This window comes from Delphinapterus leucas, chromosome 2 (genome assembly GCF_059928025.1).
Source record: "Delphinapterus leucas isolate spDelLeu-1000000601 "Yukka" chromosome 2, BTC_Dleu_Yukka2, whole genome shotgun sequence".
In the NCBI taxonomy this organism is placed as follows: Eukaryota; Metazoa; Chordata; class Mammalia; order Artiodactyla; family Monodontidae; genus Delphinapterus; species Delphinapterus leucas.
Window position 1 is genome coordinate 166549847 of NC_143130.1, and position 25516 is coordinate 166575362.

General features: G+C 40.7%; 1 protein-coding gene across 1 annotated transcript in view; it reads right to left on the reverse strand.

Moving 5' to 3' along the window:
* Positions 1-20732, reverse strand: part of EML5 (EMAP like 5) — a 159088-nt gene extending 138356 nt beyond the window's left edge. The window contains exon 1 of the mRNA XM_089906279.1: positions 20536-20732. Coding sequence (XP_089762405.1) covers positions 20536-20732 — 197 coding nt within the window. The remainder of the gene's footprint in view (positions 1-20535) is intronic.
* Positions 20733-25516: the final 4784 nt, after the last annotated feature.

The window sequence follows — 25516 nt, forward strand, 5'->3', positions numbered from 1 at the left end:
TAAAATCAAATCCCATGGCTGCTAGGTGGGTGACTCACAAACTGGAGAACATTTATACCACAGAGGTCCACCCACTGTAGTGAAGGTTCTGAGCCCCATGTCAGGCTTCCCAACCTGGAGGTCCGGCAACAGGAGGGGGAATTCCTAGAGAATCAGACTTTGAAGGTTGGTGGGATTTGATTGCAGGACTTCGACAGGACTTGGGGAAGCAGGGACTCCACTCTTGGAGGACACGCACAAAGTAGTGTGTGCATCAGGACCCAGGGAAGGGAGTGGTGACCCCATGGGAGACTGAACCGGACCTACTTTCTAGTGTTGGAGGGCCTCCTGCAGAGGTGGGGGGAGGCTGTGGTGCACTGCAGGGACAAGGACGCTGGCAGCGTAACTTCTGGAAAGTACTCCTTGGCGTGAGCCCGCCCAGAGTCTGCCATTAGCCCCACCAAAGAGTGGGTAGGCTTCAGGACTGGGTCACCTCAGGCCAAACAACCAACAGGGAGGGAACCCAGTCACACCCATCAGCACAAAAGTGGATTAAAGTTTTACTGAGCTCTGCCCAACAGAGCAACATCCAGCTCTGCCCACCAACACTTCTCCAATCAGGAAGCTTGCACAAGCCTCTTAGAGAGCCTCATCCACCAGAAGGCAGACAGCAGAAGCAAGAAGAACTACAATTCTTCAGCCTGTGGAACGAAAACCACAATCACAGGAAGACAGACAAAATGAAAAGGTAGAGGACTATGTCCCAGATGAGGGAACAAGATAAAACCCCAGAAAAACAAGGAAATGAAGTAGAGATAGGTAACCTTCCAGAAAAAGAACTCAGAATAATGACAGTGAAGATGATCCAGGACCTCGGAAAAAGAATGGAGGAAAAGACCGAGAAGATGCAAGAAATGTTTAACAAAGACCTAGAAGAATTAAAGAACAAACACCTAGAAGAATTAAAGAGCAAACAAACAGAGATGAACAGTAACTGAAATGAAAAATACAATAGAAGGAATCAATAGCAGAATAACTGAGGCAGAACGGATAAGTGACCTGGAAGACAGAATGGTGGAATTCACTGCCCTGGAAGAGGAGAAAGAAAAAAGAATGAAAAGAAATGAAGACAGCTTAAGAGATCTCTGGGACAACATTAAATGCACCAACATTCGCATTATAGGGGTCCCAGAAGGAGAAGAGAGAGAGAAAGGACCCGAGAAAATATGTGAAGAGATTACAGTCGAAAACTCCGCTAACATGGGAAAGGAAATAGCCACCCAAGTCCAGGAAGTGCAGAGAGTCCCAAGCAGGATAAACCCAAGGAGAAACATGCGGAGACACACAGTAATCAAACTGACAAAAATTAAAGACAAAGAAAAATTATTAAAAGCAACAAGGGAAAAACAACAAATAACATACAATTAACATACAACACATGACAAATAACATACAAACGTACATTTGTCATATAAAAATGACAAATAACATACAACAGCTGATTTCTCAGCAGAAACTCTACATGCCAGAAGAGAGTGGCATGATTTATCTAAAGTGATGAAAGGGAAGAACCTACAAGCAAGATTACTCTACCTGGCAAGGATCTCATTCAGAGTTGACAGAGAAATCAAAGGCTTTACAGACAAGCAAAAGCTAAGGGAATCCAGCACCACCAAACCAGCTCTACAAAAAATGCGAAAGGAACCTCTTCTCTAAAGGGGAAACACAAAAGAAGAAAAGAACCTATAAAAACAAACCTGAAACAATTAAGAAAATGGTAACAGGAACATACATATCAATAATTACCTTAAACGTAAATGGATTAAATGCTCCAACCAAAAGACAGAGGCTTGTTGAATGGATACAAAAACAAGACCCATATATATGCTGTCTACAGGAGACCCACTTCAGAACTAGGGACATATACAGAATGAAAGTGAGGGGATGGAAAAAGATATACCATGCAAATGGAAATCAAAAGAAAGCTGGAGTAGCAATACTCATATCAGATAAAATAGACTTTAAAATAAAGAATGTTACAAGAGACAAGGAAGGACACTACATAATGATCAAGGGATCAATCCAAGAAGAAGATATAACAATTATAAATATATATGCACCCAACATAGGAGCACCTCAATACATAAGGCAAATGCTAACAGCTATAAAAGAGGAAATCAACAGTAAAACAATAATAGTAGGGGACTTTAACACCTCATTTACACCAATGGACAGATCATCCAGACAGAAACTTAATAAGGAAACACAAGCTTTAAAGGACACAATGGACTAGATAGATTTAACTGATAATTATAGGACAGTCCATCCGAAAACAGATTACACTTTCCTCTCAAGTACACACAACACATTCCAGGATAGATCACATCTTGGGTCAAAAATCAAGCCTCACTAAATTTAAGAAAACTGAAATCATATCAAGCATCTTTTTGACCACAATGCTATGAGATTAGCAATTAATTACTCGGAATAAAACATAAAAACCACAAACACATGAAGGCTAAACAATACGTTACTAAATAACCAAGAGATCACTGAAGAAATCAAAGAGGAAATTAAAAAATACCTAGAGACGAATGACAATGAAAACATGATGATCCAAAACCTATGGGATGCAGCAAAAGCAGTTCTAAGAGGCAAGTTTATAGCAATACAACCCTACCTCAAGAAACAAGAAAAATCTCAAATAAACAATCTAACCTTACACCTAAAGGAACTAGAGAAAGAAGAACAAACAAAACCCAAAGTTAATAGAAGGAAAGAAATCATAAAGATCAGAGCAGAAATAAATGAAACAGAAACCAAGAAAACAACAGCAAAGATCAATAAAACTAAAAGGTGGTTCTTTGAGAACATAAAATTGATAAAACTTTAACCAGACTCTTCAAGAACAAGCCGGAGAGAACTCAAATCAATAAAATTAGAAATGAAACAGGAGAAGTTACAACAGACACTGCAGAAATACAAAGCATCCAAAGAGACTCCTACAAGCAACTCTATGCCAATAAAATGGACAACCTGGAAGAAACGGACAAATTCTTAGAAAGGTAAAACCTACCAAGGCTGAACCAGGAAGAAACAGAAAACATGAAAAGACCAATCACAAGCACTGAAATTGAAACTGATTTAAAATCGTCCAACAAACAGAAGTCCAGGACCAGATGGCTTTACAGGTGAATTCTATGAAACATTTAGAGAAGAGCTAACACCCATCTTTCTCAAACTCTTCCAAAAAATTGCAGAGGCAGGAACACTCCCAAACTTATTCTACGAAGCCACCATCACCCTGATACCAAAACCAGACAGAGATACTACAAAAAAAGAAAATTACAGACCGGTATCTCTGATGAATATGGACGCAAACATCCTCAACAAAATACTAGCAAACAGAATCCAACAATACATTAAAAAGGATCATACACCATGATCAAGAGGGATTTATCCCAGGTATGCAAGAATTCTTCAATATATGCAAATCAGTCAATGTGATACACCATATTAACAAATTGAAGAATAAAAACCATATGATCATCTCAATAGATGCAGAAAAAGCTTTTGACAAAATTCAACACCAATTTATGATAAAAACTCTCCAGAAAATGGGCACAGAGGGAACATACCTCAACATAATAAAGGCCATATATGACAAACCCACAGCAAACATCATCCTCAATGGTGAAAAACTGAAAGCATTTCCTCTAAGATCAGGAACAAGACAAGGATGTCCACTCCCGCCACTGTTATTCAACATAGTTTTGGAAGTCCTAGCCACGGCAATCAGAGAAGAAAAAGAAATAAAAGGAATCCAAATTGGAACGGAAGAAGTAAAACTGTCACTGTTTGCAGATGACACGATGCTGTACATAGAGAATCCTAAAGATGCCACCAGAAAACTACTAGAGAGCTAATTAATGAACCTGGTAAAGTTGCAGGATACAAAATTAATGCACAGAAATCTCTTGCATTCCTATACACTAACAATATAAGATTAGAAAGAGAAATTAAGGAAACAATCCCATTCACCACTGTAACAAAAAGAATAAAATACCTAGGAATAAACCTACCTAAGGAGGTAAAAGGCCTATACTAAGAAAACTATAAGACACTGGTGAAAGAAATCAAAGATGACACAAACAGATGGAGAGATATACCATGTTCTTGGATTGGAAGAATCAATATTGTTAAAATGACTATACTACCCAAAGCAATCTACGGATTCAATGCAATCCCTATCAAATTACCAATGGCATTTTTCACAGAACTAGAACAAAAAATCTTAAAATTTGTATGGAGACACAAAAGACCCCGAATAGCAAAAGCAATCTTGAGGGAAAAAAACAGAGCTTGGGGAATCAGACTCCCTGATTTCAGGCTATACTACAAAGCTACAGTAATCAAGATAGTATGGTACTGGCACAAAAATAGAAACACAGATCAATGAAACAGGATAGAAAGCCAGAGATAAATCCACACACCTATGGTCAACTAATCTATGACAAAGGAGGCAAGGAGTTACAATGGAGAAAAGACAGTCTCTTCAATAAGCGGTGCTGGGAAAACTGGACAGCTACATGTAAAAGAATGAAATTAGAACACTCCAAAACACCATATACAAAAATAAACTCAAAATGGATTAAAAACCTAAATGTAAGACCAGACACTATAAAACTCTTCGAGGAAAACATAGGAAGAACACTCTTTGACATAAATCACAGCAAGATCTTTTTTGACCCACCTCCTAGAGTAATGGAAATAAAAACAAACAAACAAATGGGACTTAATGAAACTTAAACGCTTTTGCACAGAAAAGGAAACCATAAACAAGACGAAAAGACAACCCTCAGAATGGGAGAAAATATCTGCAAACGAATCAACGGACAAAGGATTAATCTCCAAAATATAGCAACAGCTCATGCAGCTTAATCTTTTTTTTTTTTTTTTTTTTTTGCGGTACGCGGGTCTCTCACTGCCGTGTCCTCTGCCGTTGCGGAGCACAGGCTCCGGATGCACAGGCTCAGCGGCCATGGCCCACTGGCCCAGCCGCTCCACGGCATGTGGGATTCCCCCGGACCGGGGCACGAACCCGCGTACCCTGCATCAGTAGGTGGACTCTCAACCACTCACCACCAGGGAAGCCCATGCAGCTTAATCTTCAAAAAAAACAAACAACCCAATCAAAAAATGGGCAGAAGACCTAAATAGACATCTCTCCAAAGACGACATACAGATGGCCAAGAGGCACATGAAAAGCTGCTCAACATCACTAATTATTAGAGAAATGCAAATCAAAACTACAATGAGCTATCAACTCACACCAGTTAGAATGGGCATCATCAGAAAATCTACAAACAACAAATGCTGGAGAGGGTGTGGAGGAAAGGGAACCCACTTGCAGTGTTTGTGGGAATGTAAATTGATACAGCCGCTATGGAGAACAGTATGGAGGTTCCTTAAAAAACTAAAAATAGAATTACCATATGACCTAGCAATCCCACTACTGGGCATATACCCAGAGAAAACCATAATTCAAAAAGACACATGCACCCCAATGTTCATGGCAGCACTATTTACAATAGCCAGGTCATAGAAGCAACCTAAATGCCCATCAACAGATGAATGGATAAAGAAGATGTGGTACATATATACAATGGAGTATTACTCAGCCATAAAAAGGAACAAAACTGGGTCATTTGTAGATAACATGGACGGACCTAGAGACTTTCATACAGAGTGAAGTAAGTCAGAAAGAGAAAAACAAATATCGTATATTAATGCATGTGTGTAATCTAGAAAAATGGTACAGATGAACCAGTTTACAAGGCAGAAATATAGACACCGATGTAGAGAACAAAGGTATGGACACCAAGGGGGGGAAGTGGGGGTGGTGGTGGTCATGGTGGTGGGATGAAATGTGAGACTGGGATTGATATATATACACTAATATGTATAAAGTAGATAACTAATAAGATCCTAAGATAACTAATAATAAAAAATAAACAAATTTTTTAAAATGCAATACCATTACATTAGCACCAAAAATTGAAATACTTAGGTATAAATCTAACAAAATAGATACAAAACCTATATGAGGAAAACCACAAAACTCTGATGAATGAAGTCAAAGAAGAACCAAATAAATGAAGAGATATTCTATGTTCATGGATAGGAAGACTCAGTACCACCAAGATCTCAGTTCTTCCCAACTTATCTGCATGTTGGAGGAGGTCATTGAGAGGGCATGACCACTGGTTGATCTGAGAAATGGACCCAGGCAATCAGAGGCTCCTTACCCTCTCCGTGGGATGTCCATTCTGCCCACTGTTCTCATACAAGGAGCCACTTCAAGGACACAGCCTTGAGAAAGTAATGTGCTATTGAGACCATCTGGACTATATACATGACTGAACCCCATTAAGGTCTCTAGATAAATGCTTAAGATTCTGGCGGGTGGGTACGGAGATCTACTTGTCACACAGCTGCCCAAGACATGCCTTGTATGTAAGTTCCCTTGTTTATTAAAACTGCCACCTTCCAAACTGGAGTGGTCTGCCTTTCTTCAGTCCCTCATTGCCCTCTATGTATGGGGGCCAGTTCAGAATTTCACTCAGGGAACTCGTGAGGTTGTGAACCAACAATGCAATCTCAATCAAAATCCCAGCAAGTTATTTTATGGATATCAACAAACTGGTTCTAAAGTTGACATGGAGAGGCAAAAGACCCAGAAAAGCCAACACAATATTGAAGAGGAAAAACAAAGTTGGAAGACTGACACTACCCAACTTCAAGACTTACTATGAAGCTATAGTAATCAAGACAGTATGGTACTGGGGGAGTGGCCAAGATGGCAGAGTCAGAAGACCCTGAGCTCACCTCCTCCCATGGCACACCAAAATTACAACTATTTACACAGGAACTATTGATGAGAAAGAAGGGAATACTAACAGAAAAGATCTTCTACAACTAAATATACAATGAAGGAACCACAATGAGATGAGTAGGAAGGGTGGAGATGTGGCAGAGTCAAGATCCACAATCCCAGGTGGATGACCCACAAACAGGAGGATAATTACAACTGTAGAGGTTCAGCCCAAGGAGCCAGTGGTCTGAGCACCATATCAGGCTCCCCAGCCTAGGGGCTTCTGCACTGGGAAGATGAGCCCCCAGAACGTTGGCTTTGAAGGCTAGTGGGGCTTACTTTTGGGAGAGCCAGAGGATTGTGGGAAGAGACTCCACTCTTAAAGGGCACACACAAAATCGCACACACTTCAGGAGGACCCAGGGCACAAGCAATAATTTGAAAGAAGCCTGGGTCAGACTGACCTACTGATCTTGGAGAGCCTCCCAGAGAGGCAGAAGGCAACTGGAGCTTATCTTGGGGACAAGACAAAGGTAGCAGTCATTTGGGGGAGGCTGTTCTACTACATGGACGCTGGTGCTGGCAAACACCATTTCTGAACCTTCCTTCTAGCTTATTAGTGTCAGGACCCAACCCTACCCACTAGCCTTTCAGCACCAATACTGGAATGCCTCAGGCCAAGTAACTAGCTGAGCAGAGACACAGCCCCATCCACCAGCAGGCTTGCTGCCTTAAGGTCCCCTGAGCCACAGTCACCCTGGGACCCAACACTGTTTACCAGAGGGCCCGGGACCCGGCCATGCACACCAGTGGGCAGCACTAGCCCCAGAACCAGCCTCACCCACCAGAGGATAGGCAACAGTCCCAGGATACCCTGGGCTCCGGCCCCAGCCACCAGTGGGCAGAAACACAAACTCTGGGACCCCCAGCTCTGCCCACCCGTGAACAGGCACTAGCCTGGAATCCCCTGGGCCTCTGCCCTACCCAGTAGCAGGCCGACACCAGCTCTGCAACACCTAGGCCTTGCAGCCAGAGACCCCAGGACCTAGCCCTGCCACCAGCTGACTGATAGCAGCTCCAAGACACTCTGGACCCCTCAGCCAGCTGTCCCAGGATCTAGCTCCTCTCACCAGTGGGCCAACACAAGCTTTGGGACACCCCAGACCCTGAAGCCAGCTATGTCTGGAACTGGCCCCACCTACCTGCAGGCCGACACTATATCTGGAAGACCCCAGCACCATACCCACTCCAGAACCCAGCTCCAACCACCAGTGGGCTAGCACTAGCCCCAGGACCACTGGGCCACAGTCAGCAGCCTCATGACCCAGACCTGCCCACCAGTGGCCAGCATCCTCTACACAAGGCAGTGCCTGGCAACTAACTGGAGTGTGGACCAGCCACACCTACCAGACTCCCATAGTAGTCAGTGTGCCACAAGACAAGGACCCACACAGCCCACACAGCAGGCACCCCCTAGAGCATACAGCTCTGGTGACCAGGGGGGATTGTGCTGTTAGGGTGCAGAAGAACTAAGTGACAGGAAATAGGCAATTTACTTTATAGAGAGTTCAAAGTAGTAACTGGGTGAACAGAGTGAGAAGTTAAAAGTTTCTAACAAAGAGTTTAAAAATATAAAGAAAAACCAAGCAGAGCTGAAGAATACAATAACTGAAATGGAGAAATACACTAGAAGGAATCAACAGATTAAATGATACAGTGGAATGGATCTGTGAGCTGGCAGACAAAGTGGTGGAAATCACTTAAGCTGAACAGAAGAAAGAATAAAAAGAAATGAGGACAGCTTAAGAGACCTCTGAGACATCAAGCATACTAACATTTGAATTATAGGGGTCCCAGAAGGAGAAGAAAGAGAGAAAGTGGCAGGGAACATATCTGAAGATATAATAGCTGAAAACTTCCCTAACCTGGAGAAGGAAACAGACATCCAGGTCCAGGAAGCACAGAGAGTCCCACAGAGAATCAATCCAAAGAGGACCACACCAAGACATAAAAATTAAAGATAGAGAATGTTAAAAGAAGCATGGGAAAAGTAGCAATTTATGTACAAGGGAACTCCCATAAGGCTATCAGCTGACCTTTCAGCAGAAACTCTGTAGGCCAGGAGGGAGTGGCATGATATATTTAAAGTGATGAAAGGGATAAATCTACAACCAAGTATACTCGACCTGGTAAAGCTTGTGTTCAGATTTTATGGAGAGACCAAAAGTTTTATGGACAAGCAAAAGCTAAAAGAGTTCAGCACCACTAAACCAGCTTTACAAGAAATGTTAAAGGGACAACTCTAAGTGAAAAAGAAAAGGCTACAACTAGAAAGATGAAAATTGTGAAAGGAAAAAAATCTCACTGGTAAAGACAAATATACAGTAAAGGTAGTAAATCAGCCATAGTAAGAAGATTAAAAGACAGAAGTCATAAAATCATCTATATCTGCAATAAGTAGTTAAGGGATACACAAAAGATATAAAACAAAAGATGTAAAATATGATGTCAAAAACAGTAAACATGCGGAGGGAGGGTAAAAATGCAGGGTTGTTAAAGTGAGTTTGAACTTAAGAGATCAGTAACTTCAAGTAATCATACATACACATGCGCGCACACACACACATGCACAGAATGCTATGTACAGTGTGGGGAATATAGTCAATAACTATGTAGTATCTTTGTGTGGTGACACATATTAACTAGACTTATCATGGTGATCATTTTGAAATGTATAGAAATATCAAATCACTATGTTGTGTAACAGAAACTAACATAGTATTGCAGGTCAATTATACTTCAAAAACAAACAAACTCACAGAAAAAGAGATCAAATTTCTGGTTACCAGAGGCGGGGGGGTGGGGGGGAATTGGATGAAGGTGATCAAAAGACACAAACTTCCACTTATAAGATAAATAAAACTTAATAAAATTTGAAGGAAAAAAAGACAATATGGTATTTGCAAAAGAGTAGGCAAAATATACCAATGGAACAGAATACAGAGCCCAGAAATAGACCCCTATAAATATAATCAACTGATCTTTGACAAAGGAGCAAAGGCAATACAATGGAGCAAAGATAGTCTCCTTCAACAAATAGTGCTGGAACAACTGGACATCTACATGTAAAAAGTGAATCTAGACAGAGACCTTATACCTTTCAAAAAAATTAACTCAAAATGAATCAGAGACCTAAATGTTAAACTGTAAAATTCCTGGAAAACATAGGAGAAAACCTAGATGACCTTGGTTTTGGTGATGCCTTTTTAGTTGTAACATCAAACACAGGATCCATGAAAGAAATAACTGATAAGCTGGACTTCATTAAAATAAAAAACTTCTGCTCTGTGAAAGACAATGTCAAAGACAATTGTCAATCCAGACAATACAATATTATTCAGCACTAAAGAAATGAGCTATCAAGCCAAGAAAAGGCATGGAGGAACCATAAATACATATTACTAAGTGAGAGAAGGCCATCTGAAAAGGCTACATACTATATGACTCCAACCATATGACATTCTGGAAGAGGCAAAACTACAGAGTCAGTAATTACATACACTACCATGCATAAGATAGATAGCTAGTGAGAACCTGCTACAAAGCACAGGAAGCTCTGCTCGGTGCTCTGTGATGACCTAGATAGGTGGAATGTGGGGGTGGGAAGGAGGTCCAAGAGGCAGGGGATATATGTATACATATAGCTGCTTCACTTCACTGTAGAGCAGAAACTAATACAACACTGTAAAGCAATTACACTCCAATTTAAAAAAAGGAAAAAAAAATCAGTTGTTGCAGGGAGGGGCAGTATGTGAACAGGCAGAGCAGAGGATTTTTAGGGCAGTGAAAATACTCTGTATGATACGATAATGATGGATATATGTCATTAAACATTTGTTCAATCCCATAGAATGTACAACACCAAGAGTGAACCCTAAGGTAAACTATAAACTTTGAGTGATTATGATGTGTCAATATAGGTTCTTCTTTGGATAAAATGTACCATTCTGGTGAACGATGTTGATAATGGGGAGGCAATGCATGTGTGGGGGCAGCAGAATATAGGAAATCTGCACCTTCCTCTCACTTTTGCTGTAAACCTAAAACTGCTCTAAAAAAATAAAGTCTTAAAGTCTTATGATACATGTATCATAAAGACTTCAAAAAAACTAATCTAAAACACAATAGTAATATCTCTAGGTTACAAGACTGTGGGTAAATTTTTTCTCCTTTTTCTATATTTTTCTATTATAAATATGTATCAATAATTTTTAAAATGTAATAACCACCCTCTAAGAGGGGACCTACCAAACCTCTCATATTCCCTATTATGTCAATTTCAGACTCCTACATGGTCTCTTTGTATGCTGCAAAAATTGTCTTTTGCAGGTGCATGTCAACTTGCAATCTAAATCTAATATCCAGACTCTGGTAAAACTTCTTACCATGTTAGTAGTGCCACCCTCTTTGGTGCTTTGTGTGTTATATACATTGTCCACGGGTTAACTAATAATTAGAAAAGTCACACTGCAACCAGGTAATGATGACCAGTCTGTGGACTCTGTAATTAGTTGTCACCTATGTTCTAAGACTTAAAATAGCCTTCCACTTTCCACTCCTAATTGGGAATTATACCCTGCTTCCTGATCAACCTTAATATCTGTAAAAATATGGACACTGAGGTGGTTAGACCTGGTTACACCATCATCTTGTGGCTAATTTAATATTATCACAATCAACATCATACTGAGTAAAAATTGCAAAATTCTTAGGAGTAACTGCCTGTGGCAATTGTCATTACTCTCCATAGATTGAAATGAATATGTAATGTGAGCTTCCACACCAGAGGCAGTAGTGTCTAGTACTGTATTCCTGACCAGGAAAGAAAGTCCTCTCATAGTAATGAAAAAAAGATAAAGAATGAATGTCCTCTTTGGTTGGGAGGTGAAATAGGTACGTGATTCCCAGGAACAGAAAGAGCAGCAGGATTTCCTCAACAAAGAGACCTATGGCAACCATGCATCTCAGTTCTTCTAACTGATTTGAGGAACAGGTTATATACACTTCTCTTAACAAAAATTTATTTCTGGGCCTTTAAGTTCAATTAGGTGCTCCTGTTCTGCCACACATTCCATGTTTCCAGCACCCATGACTATGACCTCTCCCTTTCTTGGGCTCCATTGAGAGGTTGAACACCCATCTATACCTTGGCAATGATACAATCCAGAATTCTGACCTCACATCCAACCTCTTTGCTTTGTTTCTATATCCCCAGCCCCTGTATTAAAGTAAAATCAGGTATCTCTCCCTGATTGTGAAGAACAAGGTAACTTTTAGAGTGAAATGAGTTAACACCTCCTACAATCACAACCTCTTATTAGCCAATCAGCATTATGAACCACCCATCCCAAAACAAAATTTTTTTTAGAATTTAGTGGTGTTATGATGAATTGAGCCTGCCTGTGGCCTCAAAAACCGCTAGATCCAGGGTCCAATGTCCATCTTCAGTCCCATTGCCTATCCCCTCATTCCAAGAATTTTTTAGTATTTTTCTGCTATGCTTACTAATACAGATGGATATGCATGCCAGTGTTGTAAGGTGGGCACTATATTTCCCTTGATCTTTTAATAATCCAATACACAGAGGGTGATATTGTAGACAGGAAATCCAGGATCTATTAAGCCTTTCATACAAGTTCTTGCTGTCTTTGGCCAATATGGTGATACCATGTGCCACCTTATAATTAGAATAGATACCACTGCAGCCAAGGCAGCTTGTTTACACTGGCTAGGTGTAACCCCTTGCCAGTCCTTATACTGTTTCAGAATATTGATTCATACTGAAGACACAATGGAGGACACTTGCTGGCCTAAAGAGAAGCCAGTCAGCTGTCAGTGGCAACATGCAGTCTCAGCTACCTTGCCCTCACTGGACATGAATCTAGGGTGCTATTTCAACTGTCCTTGTGAATATGTCCACTTTAGAATTTCATAGAGGGGGGATGATCTGTCCTTCTGAGGGGCGTTTAGATGCTTCTTCAAATATTAACATACTGGATATTTGGTCTATTTCTGACTGCAGATCCTGGTTCCAAAATGGAAATTTATTAATGGACAATCTTGGGCTTTCCATGGTCCAAATCATTGGCCCAAACCCACTACAACTGATCTAGGAGTCTGCTGAAATCAACACCTGGGGCGTGGAGTTACACCTCAGTTGGTACCATCCAGGATGCACATAATTTTGCCCATTAAGTGAACCTTCCAGGTCCCCAGTGAGTAAGCATCTTTCTGGACTGATGATGCAAGGTATCTGTCTTTTCATGTTTTCAGCCACTGATGACACTGGGCAGATCCATTAATGGAAAACAATACAAAGGGTTGCTTCTTTTGATAAAAAATCTCCAAATGGACCTTAGGTAATAGGCCCAAATTTTTAAAGGGGTCTCAATACTTGGTAAATGATCAATATTGTGATATAATGCATATATAATGTGATATAACGCATATATAATGTGATATAATGCATAAATGAATAAATTTGGGTAGGCCCTGAGTTTTTTGAGTTTGACTTCCCAACCCACTACCATGGATTACTTCTATATCTAGAGCAGTGGTTTTCCACCCTGGCTGCTTATTGGAATCATCTAGGAAGCTTAAAAACAGAAGCAAACAGCAACAAAGAAACTATACCTGAGACCCACCCTAAATAAATTAAATGGAAGTTTCTAGGGATGAGACTCAGCCGTTGGTGGTTTTATTATGTTTGCTTTAACTCTCCAAGTAATTCTAATATGCAGCCAGGTTTGAAAATCAAGAATCTAGAGCAATGGTTTTCAAACTTTAGAATACATCAATATCACATGTAGGTGATTAAAGTAGATTGCTGGGCCCCCCATCTAGATTTTCTGATTTGGTCTGGGGTGAAGCTCAAGAATTTGCATTTCTAACACCTAGTTAAGTGCGAATGCTAGCATTAGCAGGTGATACTAATGCTGCTGGTTAAAGGACCACACTGAAAACCACTGATCGAGAGTGTGCTTTTCAAACTTTGATATTAAAACCCACAACTTTAATATTTTAAACCCAAAACATTACCTGAGAACGTTGTTAAAATTCAGAGTCTAATCCAGTAGGCCTGGGGTAGGGTTTGAGACCTGCATTTCTTGCTGGTCTAAGGACCACATCTTTGAACAGCAGGGATCTAGAGCTGCCATTTTTTAAATAACCAGGCAAACTAGAAGCTGCTGGAGCAAATCTTCAAGGAGGCCAGTTTTGCATACTAATAATGACATGACTCATTTTGATGACTTCTTTCTTTGTTCCCTGATCACCTGAACATACACAGTCTCCTGGACAGTCTCGTGATTACAATGTAATTATTGCAAAACAGCCAACATCTCCACTAACGCGAAGCTCTACTCACCTTACTTGATACAGCTGATCACTTCCTTCTCCCTGAAAAACTCTTTTTACTTGACTTCTATGACCCCACACTCTCTTGGTCTTCCTCCTGCCTCTCTAGCCACTTTTTTGTCAGTTCTTTTTCACCTCCCCTATATTTAAATGTTGGAGGGCTGCGGGAATCCATTTTTCAGATTCTTTGTCCATACTCACTCCTTCAGTAGTCTCATCCCGGCTCATGGCTTTAAATACTATCTAGATGCTGATAACACTCAAAGCCCAGAATGCTTCCCTGGATTATAGACATGCATGTTTAACTGCCTAATGTACAACCCCACTTGGTTGTCTATTAGCATCTAAAACAGAACACTTCTAAAACAGCTCATGATCTTCCCTTTCTCCCAAAACAGAAAATTTGCTCCTGCCAGTCTTTGCTAATTCAGTAATTGGCAACTCTATTCTTTCAGGTGTTCTGGCCAAAAACTGCAATCACCATTGACCTTTCTTTTCTGTCACAATTTATACCTGGTCCATCAGTAAATCATGTTGCCTCTATCTTCAAAATATATCTAATCCTTTCTCACTGCTTCCACTGTAACCACTCTGGTCCAAGCCACCAATATGTCTTAGAACAGTCCCCTAAGTGGTCTCTCTGCTTCCATCCTATCCCTCTCCCTCAGTCTGTCATCAAAATAGGAGCCAGAGTGACCTTGTTAAACCATTAACTCAAATTATGTCACTAATTTGATTAAATTGCTCCAATGGCTTCTAATCTCCCTCAGATGGGAAGGCTAAAATCCTCTCAAAAGCCTGTAAGGTCGTACACAATCTGTTCCCACCACCATTACTTCATCAGACCTCATTTCTTTACTACTTTCACGTGAATTCACTGCACTCCAGCCACGCTTTCATATTGTTCCTCAAGCACATGAGGCATTCCATTTCAGGCCTTTTGAACTTGATAGTCCCTTTGACTGAAATGTCCTTCCCTCATAGCCACACAGCACATTCCCTCACCTCCAAGTCTCTACTCAAGTGTTAAATGTATACTTTACAGTGAGGCGTTCCTGGCTACCCTATCCAAACACCTATCTAAACTCTTCCCAGTAGTCTCTATCTCACTTTCCTGTTTTTTCTTAGCCCTTACATACTATATAGATATAGATAGATATACACACTATATATACAAAAATAATAGATAACATGTATATGTACACACTATATACATATTTATTATGTATATAAATATGAAATTTACCTTGTTTATTATCTCCCCCCAGTAGATACAGTTTCCATGAGGGCTGGGAATTTCACCTGCTTGGTTCACCACTATAACTCTAGTGCTAAAAATAGTCCCTGGTAAATACTAATAGGTGCTCAATAAATATTTGCTGAAAGAATAAGTAAAGCAAGAAATACCTATTTTTACACTAAGATGTCTCCCAGACACCAATTAAGAAAGTGTCTTAAGGGACTTCCCTGGCAGTCCAGTGGTTAAGTCTTCGCTTTCCAATGCAGGGGGTGCAGGTTCGATGCCTGGTCAGGGAGCTAAGATCCCACATGCCTCGGGGCCAAAAAACCAAAACATAAAACAGAAGCGATATTGTAACAAATTCAATAAAGATTTTTAAAATGGTCCACATTAAAAAAAAAATCTTTAAAAAAAAAGAAAGTGTCTTAAGAAGGTGGGTATAACCAATTGTGGCAAATGATGATGATAAATCAAATAAGGTTAGAACAGAGAATTGACCACTGGATATAGCACTGTGGAGGTCACTGGTGACCTTGACAAGAGTTGCTAGGGTGAAACAGAATAGAGCTAAGACTGAATGGGAGAAAAAGAACTGAAGATAGTACAAACAACTTTTTCAGATATTTTCTCTTAACGTAAGACGATTGCATATGATGTTACCTCGTCTCAAAATGCTATGCCTTCACTCATTTCTTCTGATGACGACTTCTCTGTTTTCCTTAAAGATCCAGACAGCTTAGGTATTCTATTCACTAGGTAACATCACTGTAACTGTTATGTGCCCATGTACATACCACTATCCACAGTACACATAGTATTCTAAGTGATTCTTTACTTGACTGATAGTGTCTTAAACTCCTAATACCTTAAAGCTGGGATCCTTCCACAAAGATGTTCAATAAATATTTCTTTGATGAGTGAAAAGACCTTGAAAGAACAGTAAGTTAATAGTTTCTAAGAAACTATTCTTATTTCTTAATAGTTTCTAAGAAACTATTACTTCTTAATAGCTTCAAAGAATTTATTTACCATGTTTTCCTTAATTTATATCCAAATATATTTTACTAGTTATCTATATATTAGACACTATAAAATAATAAAGGAAAAGTTATTATAACACAAATGTAAAATTTGTCTTTTCCCCAAGTAAATAATAAAGATACATTAAATGTACATTTATGACAATTTGAACTATTATTCTGGATAATTCAAACCTTTGACTGAAAACATCTTAATTTTATCTCTTAAACTGCAGTATTTGAAAAACAACCATAAATATTTTGATATCCAAGTACATAAAGTGAAATCTTACAGAACAGAATTATTAAACAGTCTGTGAAAGTTCAGGTCACCAATTCTAGTTACTTAAACACAGGGACATTTTACTAAATCTGTATGTAATCTAATACTTTCTGAAGTATTGCTTCTAGATATTACACAATGCTTAAGAAAATTCTGGTATCAGGTTTGAGGGGAGGGTTTCTACCCATTTCTCAAACTGCTTATTTAAGAATTCTATGCATGCATGTTTTGGGATACAGATTGGCAACGTGTTTCCTAAACAGAATCATCTGGGGCACTGTTTGAAAAACAAATTTCTGGGATCCAGCTCTAGAGGATTCTAGCTTAGCGCATTTGATGAAAAGGCTAGAAACTGGCAAAAAGCTCCTTAAACTGGCAAAAAGCTCCTTAAACTGGCAAAAAGCTCCTGATTCTGTTGATCAGTCAAGTTTGGGAAATATTGACCATATATCTGGAAACATTAAGTAGACAACAAGTAGGTTTGCAGCAATTCCTGCCAGACCTTAAAAAGTTGCTACCCTCAACCCATAAACACAAAAAGTACCGATCCACCATGGAGACATCATACATTCTGAAACGCTTTTTCAAGACAATTTTGATTTGTGTTGAATAAATGAAATTTCCATACTATAAATACAGAGCTGTTAAAAACCACTTTTACTAGATTATGATGAAGCTTGATCAGTTTTCTTTCTTCAAAACACCACCTACCACAATTGAAGAGCTACTACACCTTTCATTTTGTCTAAAGGAAAAAAAAGTAGTAACAAAATGCACCAAGCTAACTACATTCCATCAATGGTCTTCACTGGTGATATATGACTTGAAAACTATCAATAACGTTCACTACTTCAAGCACAAACTTTTCAAAAATGTGTTGATGGGTAGTATCTAGAAAATTAATTTTAAAAGCTATTGTATCCTTTGGGAAGACAGCTGGCAAAAGTTTCAAAATATAGACCAAGCTACAGATGTTCATCGTATATTAAAACTACTAGTAGTCTATTTTATAACTTAGTCTTAAGCCTGTAATAAACACTTAATAACTAGAGAATTTTATCAATATAACTTGGGACACAGGAAAAAAAACCATTAAGAAAGAAAAAGTGACTCTAAAATTCCTGTGTTATTTCTACAGTGAAACTAATTCCTACATAAGTCAGTAATACTGAAATAAATATAACTAAAGGACAAATTACTATATATATATATACATACCTAATAAAAAGAAGACAACTACATGCAATGCAGACAAAATGATAAAGTCATGTGGCACCAACATTGGCAATGCTAGATGTAGTAAGAGGATAGAACTGGTAAGCAACTGATCATTATCTAGTCTACAACCAATATGGCACCTACACTTTCAAAACCTAAAGACAACGACTTGCTCATTCTGGTATAGTCAGCTTCAGACGAAGTTATATTCAATTAATATGTTTTACCTAAGTTTCAAGCAAGTATGAAAACAAAACAGATGATAAAAACTATACTTTTTACTAATAAGGCTAACATTACAGCAACAGTTTTCCACCATGCCATCACATTTATGAATATTACATTTTCTGCTGTGACAGAATTGAAAAATTACTGGAGTAGTAACTATATTTGTATTTCAAACACTGAATTGAAACAAATTTGAAAGCTTTGAACATTTTCCTGATCTATTTCACAAACAAGAATGATCTCTACCATTACTGTATGAAAAAAAATTTCCAAAACAGTTTGAGCGATTTCTAAGTTATAGTCTTAGTACTGTACTAAATTTGTGCCACAATTTCAGGATGCTATATATTCAGATTTTACTACCCCATTGAAATTTTCAAGAAAACTTTTTATTGTTATAAATTATTTTAAGGGTGAATCCTTTGCATAAAATCATAAGCTAGTATCCAATTATGACAAAAATTAGAGTAATCTCACTTTTGAAACACGTTGAGATACTACATATATGGTTGTGCAACTATGTATATATTATATACCAAAGGAAGGCAAAGCATCACCTCCTTACAATTTACTAAAACACAATTATAAAAATTCAAGCAGTGTGACATAATATAGCTTCAAATTACTGCTGGAAGAATAAACAAAACATCATTTACCCCATCAAATAAATCATATCTAGTTTCAGAAGATCTTCATACCATATTACTCTCAACTACCAAGTAGTAAAAACAACAGAAGTGCACCTCAAAATCCTTCACACCTACCTACCCCACCTACTGAATCGAACCTAAGAGACTATCTGGAGGAGGGCTTCAGTCAAGGCTTCTTCAACTATATAAGGCTACTTACTATCCCCTGAACTGTCAGAGAACTAACACATGGAAAAGAAGAGAGAAACTGGAAAGGATCAGGGAAAAAGACAAAGAACTGGGGTAAATTCTACTCTTGGGGTGAATAACAACAAACAACCGAACCCAAAACACGATCTCATTTCCTACTCCACAATCTCGGCTTCTGGTCTCCTTATCTTTACTCCATCTTGCCCTACCTATTGTTTGTCCTAGGCCTCCTTTTCCCTCTTACAGAGCATAAACGTACAGACATGCAAAATAGAAGATCTTCTTTATTTACAGAATTTAAGTGCCAGAGTTTTTTGCCTACAAGACATCAAACCATGATACTGGATTTGAAATGCACAATTTAAATCCTGTGGAAAATGGACATGTGGATAAAACTGAGTAACCAAATCCAATCATAGAATCTCTTTTAAAAAACCCGGAAGAAGCAAGCGCGAGTGCGCGCCCACACACACACAAACACACACATAGTCTCAAAATGTTTTAAAACACATTCTCCATCATCAACGACAAATATACTGTGCTTGAGACAATAATCAATGGACAAGAATAATTTCTGCAGCTTTTAACTTTATTTGCCACAAAAGTTCTGCTGAGACACTGATTGATAATTACATTTCAAATACACCGCTCACTAAAGAAATGTAAACAAGCACTGGGACCAACTTTAAGATGCTGCCCACAAAAGAATTAAAATGAAGACAAAACTGTGATTTAAGTCAAAAATACAAAAAGTATATTTATTTAGCATTGCTTTATTGAAAAGGAAACAGAATTGGAAATCAGAATTATTTTTAGCACCTTCTTCGGATCAAACCTATCCCCAAACTGCCTATAGGTGTGCACATTTTAAAGTCCAATGAATTGTCTGAGGGTTGCCAGGGTTTCTTTTCTATCTGCTGATAACAGCAGGGAGTGAAACCTCAACTAATCATTATGGCCAAGAGATGAGAGCCCTCCAGGATGCCATCCTGGGCGCGCTCCCCAGGACCAGCCTAGAGCTTAGGGGACTTTTATCAGTCCTCTACTAGGTAAAGGACTTCCCTCGGGCACTGTAAGAATTCGTTGAATAAGAAATCAACGAAGGGATTTAAAGGAGTAAAATGCTACCAAAATAACCTTTCGTACATTTCACAAATTTGATGGAAGAAGAAGGGTACACAGCCAGAAAACCGAGCGCCCAGTGGATAAGCGGACTTGGTGTCACCGCACAGACCGAGAGGGAGAGACTCTAGAACGCGAAGGAGGGGAAAGGCGTTTCTCCGGTGTTAACAGGGCGGATTCGGGACCAGATGGCTGCGGGTTTCTCTCCCGGGCGATGCGCCCTGAAGGAGCGGGTCACGGGCACCCAGAAGGACCGGCAAGTGCAAACTCGGCGCGCTGGTGTCAAGGGGACGGCGGCCGCCCCCGCCCCTCCGTACCTGATGATGTCGTCGCTGTGGCCCCGGTAGAACTTCTGCCGGTGCTCCCGCGGGCTGTACACCACGCCGACGCCCGCCACGAAGTACACGATCTCCTTGGCCGCCGTGTAGTAGAGGTTGTTGCGGCACTGGTGGCCCCGGTAGCCGTACACCCACTCGAGCCGCAGGTGGCAGCTCGGGGCGCTCCGGGCCGCCATGTCGGGGCGCCCACCCCGCCGTTCCGCTCGGGCCCGCGGCGGCGGCGGCGGCGGGAGACGGGAGGCGGCGGCGTCCGGGCGAAACAAACCCTCCCGCGGGCGGCCGGGACTCGCCGCCTGCCGCGTCCTCTAAGCCGCGCCTGGCAGGTGCATGTCGCTTCTCCTGCCGCCGCCGGCGCCGCCTCAGCCCACGGGCGGGAGGAAAACCCTCGCCTCGCGTAACATGCTGAGGGCCGCGGGCGCCGCCGGCCGTCAAGAGGGTGCCGCGCGCCCTCTCTTCGCCCACCTCGGTCGCCTTGTCTCCTCAGGCCGCAGCGCCCAAGCCTTGAGCCGAGCCGAGCGAGGGCCCGCCTCCCGCCTCCACGCCTCCGCCGCCGCCCTGGCACCCAGCTCCTCGCCCGGGTCACCTGCGGCGTTCACGTCCCGCCGCGGCCTCGTCCCACACCCCGGCGGACCCGCGCCGCGCGCCCCCCAACGCAGGAAAACGGCGAGCGCGCAGCCTCGCGCGGCTCCGCCCCCTCGCCGCCGTCGCAGCCAACGCCCGCGCTCGCCCTGTCCAACCCCGCCCCGCCCCTCCCAGCGGGGGAGCTCGAAGGCGCTGGGTGCTCTTTGGGTACCTTTGCCGGGTCGCGGTTCCCGTCCTCTCGCTCTCACCTAACGTCTAGTCCCGCTATCCTCGGCCAGGACCAGCGACCCCAGCCGCCCTGACCGCGTCCCGCTTAGGCCCCGGCGGGACTCTGGGCCACCCTCATTCCCTGCTTCTGGGAGGTCTCGCCCGGGAAGCGCCTGTCTCACAAGGCCCCTGAACCTGGCCAGGGCTACGTTTATGCGCGCAAGAATCAACACTAGGATGTTAACCTCATTTTTTTTTTTTCCTGATACCTTGTGTGCGTGTGTTTTCTAGCTGCTTCGTAGTGCTCACTATACCAAACATTGAGTGGGAATAAAACCTGACTTCCTAAGCGCACATTTTCTTATTTGTATACGTGACCTCAAAGCTTAAAGTAGAATTTAAATCGTAAAATGACACGCCAGATCCAATTTCTTAAGAAATAGCAGTGGAACCTGAATTTTTTAAATTACTGTTTTGAACACCAGTGAACTCAATACTTTTTGCATTGCAGTGATGTTGAAAATGTCTTGAGTCATAATTCTGGAGAATGAGCCTGTAAACACAAGTACTGGGAGCGATGACTTCCTCTGTCAGTTCCCCTCCTCCTCAGTTTTCTAAGTGCCCCCTCTCTCACAGGATTTACCAATACCTGTAAAATAATTTGAAATCCATATTTTAAAAGGTTTTAAATGCAGAATGATAACCATAAGGTTTACAACGAGAAATAATAACTTATAAAATACAAATATGAATCTTTCGTGTCTAAAAAAAATCCGTTTTGATTTCCCTGGGAAATACCAAAACTTGGAAACCTGAGAAAAGCTAGAATAAACTAACATCCTTTTAAGAAGTGTGACTGCACAGAGGTGATGATTCCTAGATGGTACCCATACCTTGCAATGGATGTTACCCAATCTGTGCTTCCTCAAAGATGCAAATTACCAGTTTGAGACAAAAGGATACCTTTTCAGTTTTGGTTATGACTTCTAGTCTACATGCAGGAAAGAAGGGCCATTTCAGAGGAAGGAATTTGCATAAATGTCATGAAAAGTAAACTCTGAAGGAGTGAGTAGATTTGGTGAGCTCCACCAGGAAGGCTGAAAGTAGAAATCCAATCTGGTGTAGTTCAGAATAATCATCTAACAGGGTAGTGAGGAGATATGATGCAGGAAGAACTGACTGTAAGAGATTTATACGGTTACCAAGCTTTCAGACATTTTTAAAAGTTTATTATTTTTGCTATTCCCAGAGTTATTAGCTATAAAACTGTCAATAGAAATAATCAATAAACCAATCTATGATAGAAATAGAAAAGAGTTTTATTTGAGCTAAACTGAGGGCAATAGCCTGGGATACACAGATTCAAGAAGCACCTGAACTGTGTTCCACTGGACTACAAAAAGGGGGTGGCGTATAAAGGCAAAAACCATAAAATTACATAAGCTGTTTGTCAAGAATTAGGATGGGAGCTGGCAAGAAGTAAGGGTGCTTGTTAAGCAAGAATTTGTTGGGGTCCGAAATGATTGCAGAATTACAAGGGGAGACCTTGGGACCATTAGACTGTGGCTGGCAACCGCTAGCAGATAATTATTTTGAGAACGGCTGGTGGTGTCCTTGAGACTGATACTGTTCAGAGAATTCAAGTTCTAAGAAGTTCTGAGTGATGCACAACATATCTGAGACCACATCCACAATGGCCACCCAGCTCCATTTTGGATGCCTGAACCACAGTGTTTCCATTTTGATTTTTAAATGCATTCTTTCCTTTAATGGTTGAAGCAGATGTACAATGCATGTTTAATAGGCCACAAAACAGACTGTTCTAGTTAGCATAAGGTTTAAGTTAAATCATGTATGAGCCAGAATGACTTCCACATACCTCAGTGTGTGAAAATTTCTTCCATCAAAACTCTTGTAATGAGGGCAGCCAAAAATTAGAAGGGGGTGGAGAGCAAGACTGGGGGAAATGTGCCACACTCAACAGCTTGTCTTTGGCTTCTGATAACAAGAATCTTAGCAGAAAGCGAAGAGGAATGCAGATTAGGCTTCTGGCACTTGCTGGGAAGCAAGAAAGAACTCAGGCTTGAGAAGTGGCTCCGAAGCCATAAAAAGGCCTGTGTGGGGTTCCCTGGACAAAGGCACATACAATTTCTCTTTGTCACATGTACTTGTTTTTTAATAAGAATATGTTTTCTAACTCACTACTGAGTTCCTTGAAAACCCCTGGTGAGAAAAAGAAAAAGTTGTGGCTTATTTAAATTTAAGCAGTGAACTTAGAAAAGATGAAATATTTTGTTGCTGACAACTGTGGTACATTAATTACTGGTTACATGTAAATTTTATGAGATGTAGGATAATGAGGAATAAGACATACTTTTCTCTATGTTTCGGGCTTTTTCAGTACAATGTCTTATGGATCCCACGATATATATTTAAGTACTATGCATATTAATAACAGATTGAAATAATTTATTTTTCCATTATCATATTTTCCATTGCAATTTTTTTTTTCTTTTGCGGTACACGGGCCTCTCACTGTTGTGGCCTCTCCCGTTGCGGGGCACAGGCTCCGGACTCGCAGGCTCAGCGGCCATGGCTCACCGGCCCATCCACTTTGCGGCACGTGGGATCTTCCCGGACCGGGGCACGAACCCGTGTCCCCTGCATTGGCAGGCGGACTCTCAACCACTGCGCCACCTGGGAAGCCCCCATTGCAATTTTTAATGACCCAAGGGTGGAGTGTGAAGGAAAATCATTCTTAATTAAACCATCCTCAACTGACAACTCAAGACCAAAAGAGACAGCTGAGGCACAAGGGTGGCTAAAAAGTAAAACATTCATGAATATTAGAGAGGAGAAAAAAAAAGCCCTGATTAGTTCTTACCCCTACAACTTTATATATAATCTGTTATTACTAATGTCACATCAAAAAGCTTAATCAAGCTTTTATTGCTAAATGTGATTTCACCATCTGTACCTTTTGAAAGTAATGCAAATAAGGATGCAGGAGAAATACCCCCAAATTCTACATATCAACAGGTGGGCATTTTTTAGTCATTTTATTTTATTTTATTTTATTTTATTGCCATACGACGTGGCTTGTGGGATCTTAGTTCCCCCACCAGGGACCGAACCCCTGGACCCGGAAGTGGAAGCACGGAGTCCTAACCACTAGACCGCTAGGGAATTCCCTTAGGCATTTTAAATATAAGCTACAATACCCATTGGTAATCTATATCTTGAAACTTGAGTTCCTAGTATGGAGCTTTATATTCCGAACATTTGAAATATTAAAGTTCAAGCAAATAAATTTTTTGCTGGCTACTACTTTTAGCTACCCTCAGGTCTTTACAAAAGAAACAAAAAGCAAAATATATAAAGCATAAAAGCCAAAATTCATGCTATTAATTCTAGCTAGCTAATTCAGCCAACTTAGGAATTATAATGATTTTTTAATATGCCGTCCATAAAAATGTTTCTGTAACCACACCTTTAATTAACCTGTTTTATGTACAGAGCATAACATAGTGCCTGACCCTACAGTAGATATTCCATACATATTTCTCAACCATTAAATACAAAAGAGAATACATGTGTAGTCATAATAGGTTTCCTCTTAGTTTTATTTTGAGTAGTTGAAACTTTTGAAAACTTGAACATTTTTCTGATCTTCAATACTGTATTAGTCAGGACTTTTTTAGTTGTATGTTACAGAAACCCACTCAAAATGGCTTAAGATAAAAATGGAATTTTAATGCCGAAAAGGACTGCAACTAGAACTGGTATCTATGCACTTGGATCCTAGGGCTCAAGAGATAACATCAGAACCAGGTCATCAGAATTAACTCAGTTCTGTTTTCCTTTGGGTTGACTCCATTGCCAGATCAGCAAAATAGCTGCTAACAACTCCAGTTCTACCATCTTATTCTCTCAGCAATCCCTGTGGAAAGAGTATTTCAGCAGTTGCCCTGGAAACTCCTTGACTTCAACCCCATGGACTCTGATTGGCTGACTTGAGATACATGCCCATCCTTGGATCCATAGAGTAGTGTCAGGTGCGCTAAGACCACAGGAAGCGGGAGTGGGAGAGGGGTGATTCTCCCAAGGAAAATTGAAGTGGTATTACCAGAATGAGAAGCAATGGATGCCAGCAGTGGCTATCCAGGGCTGA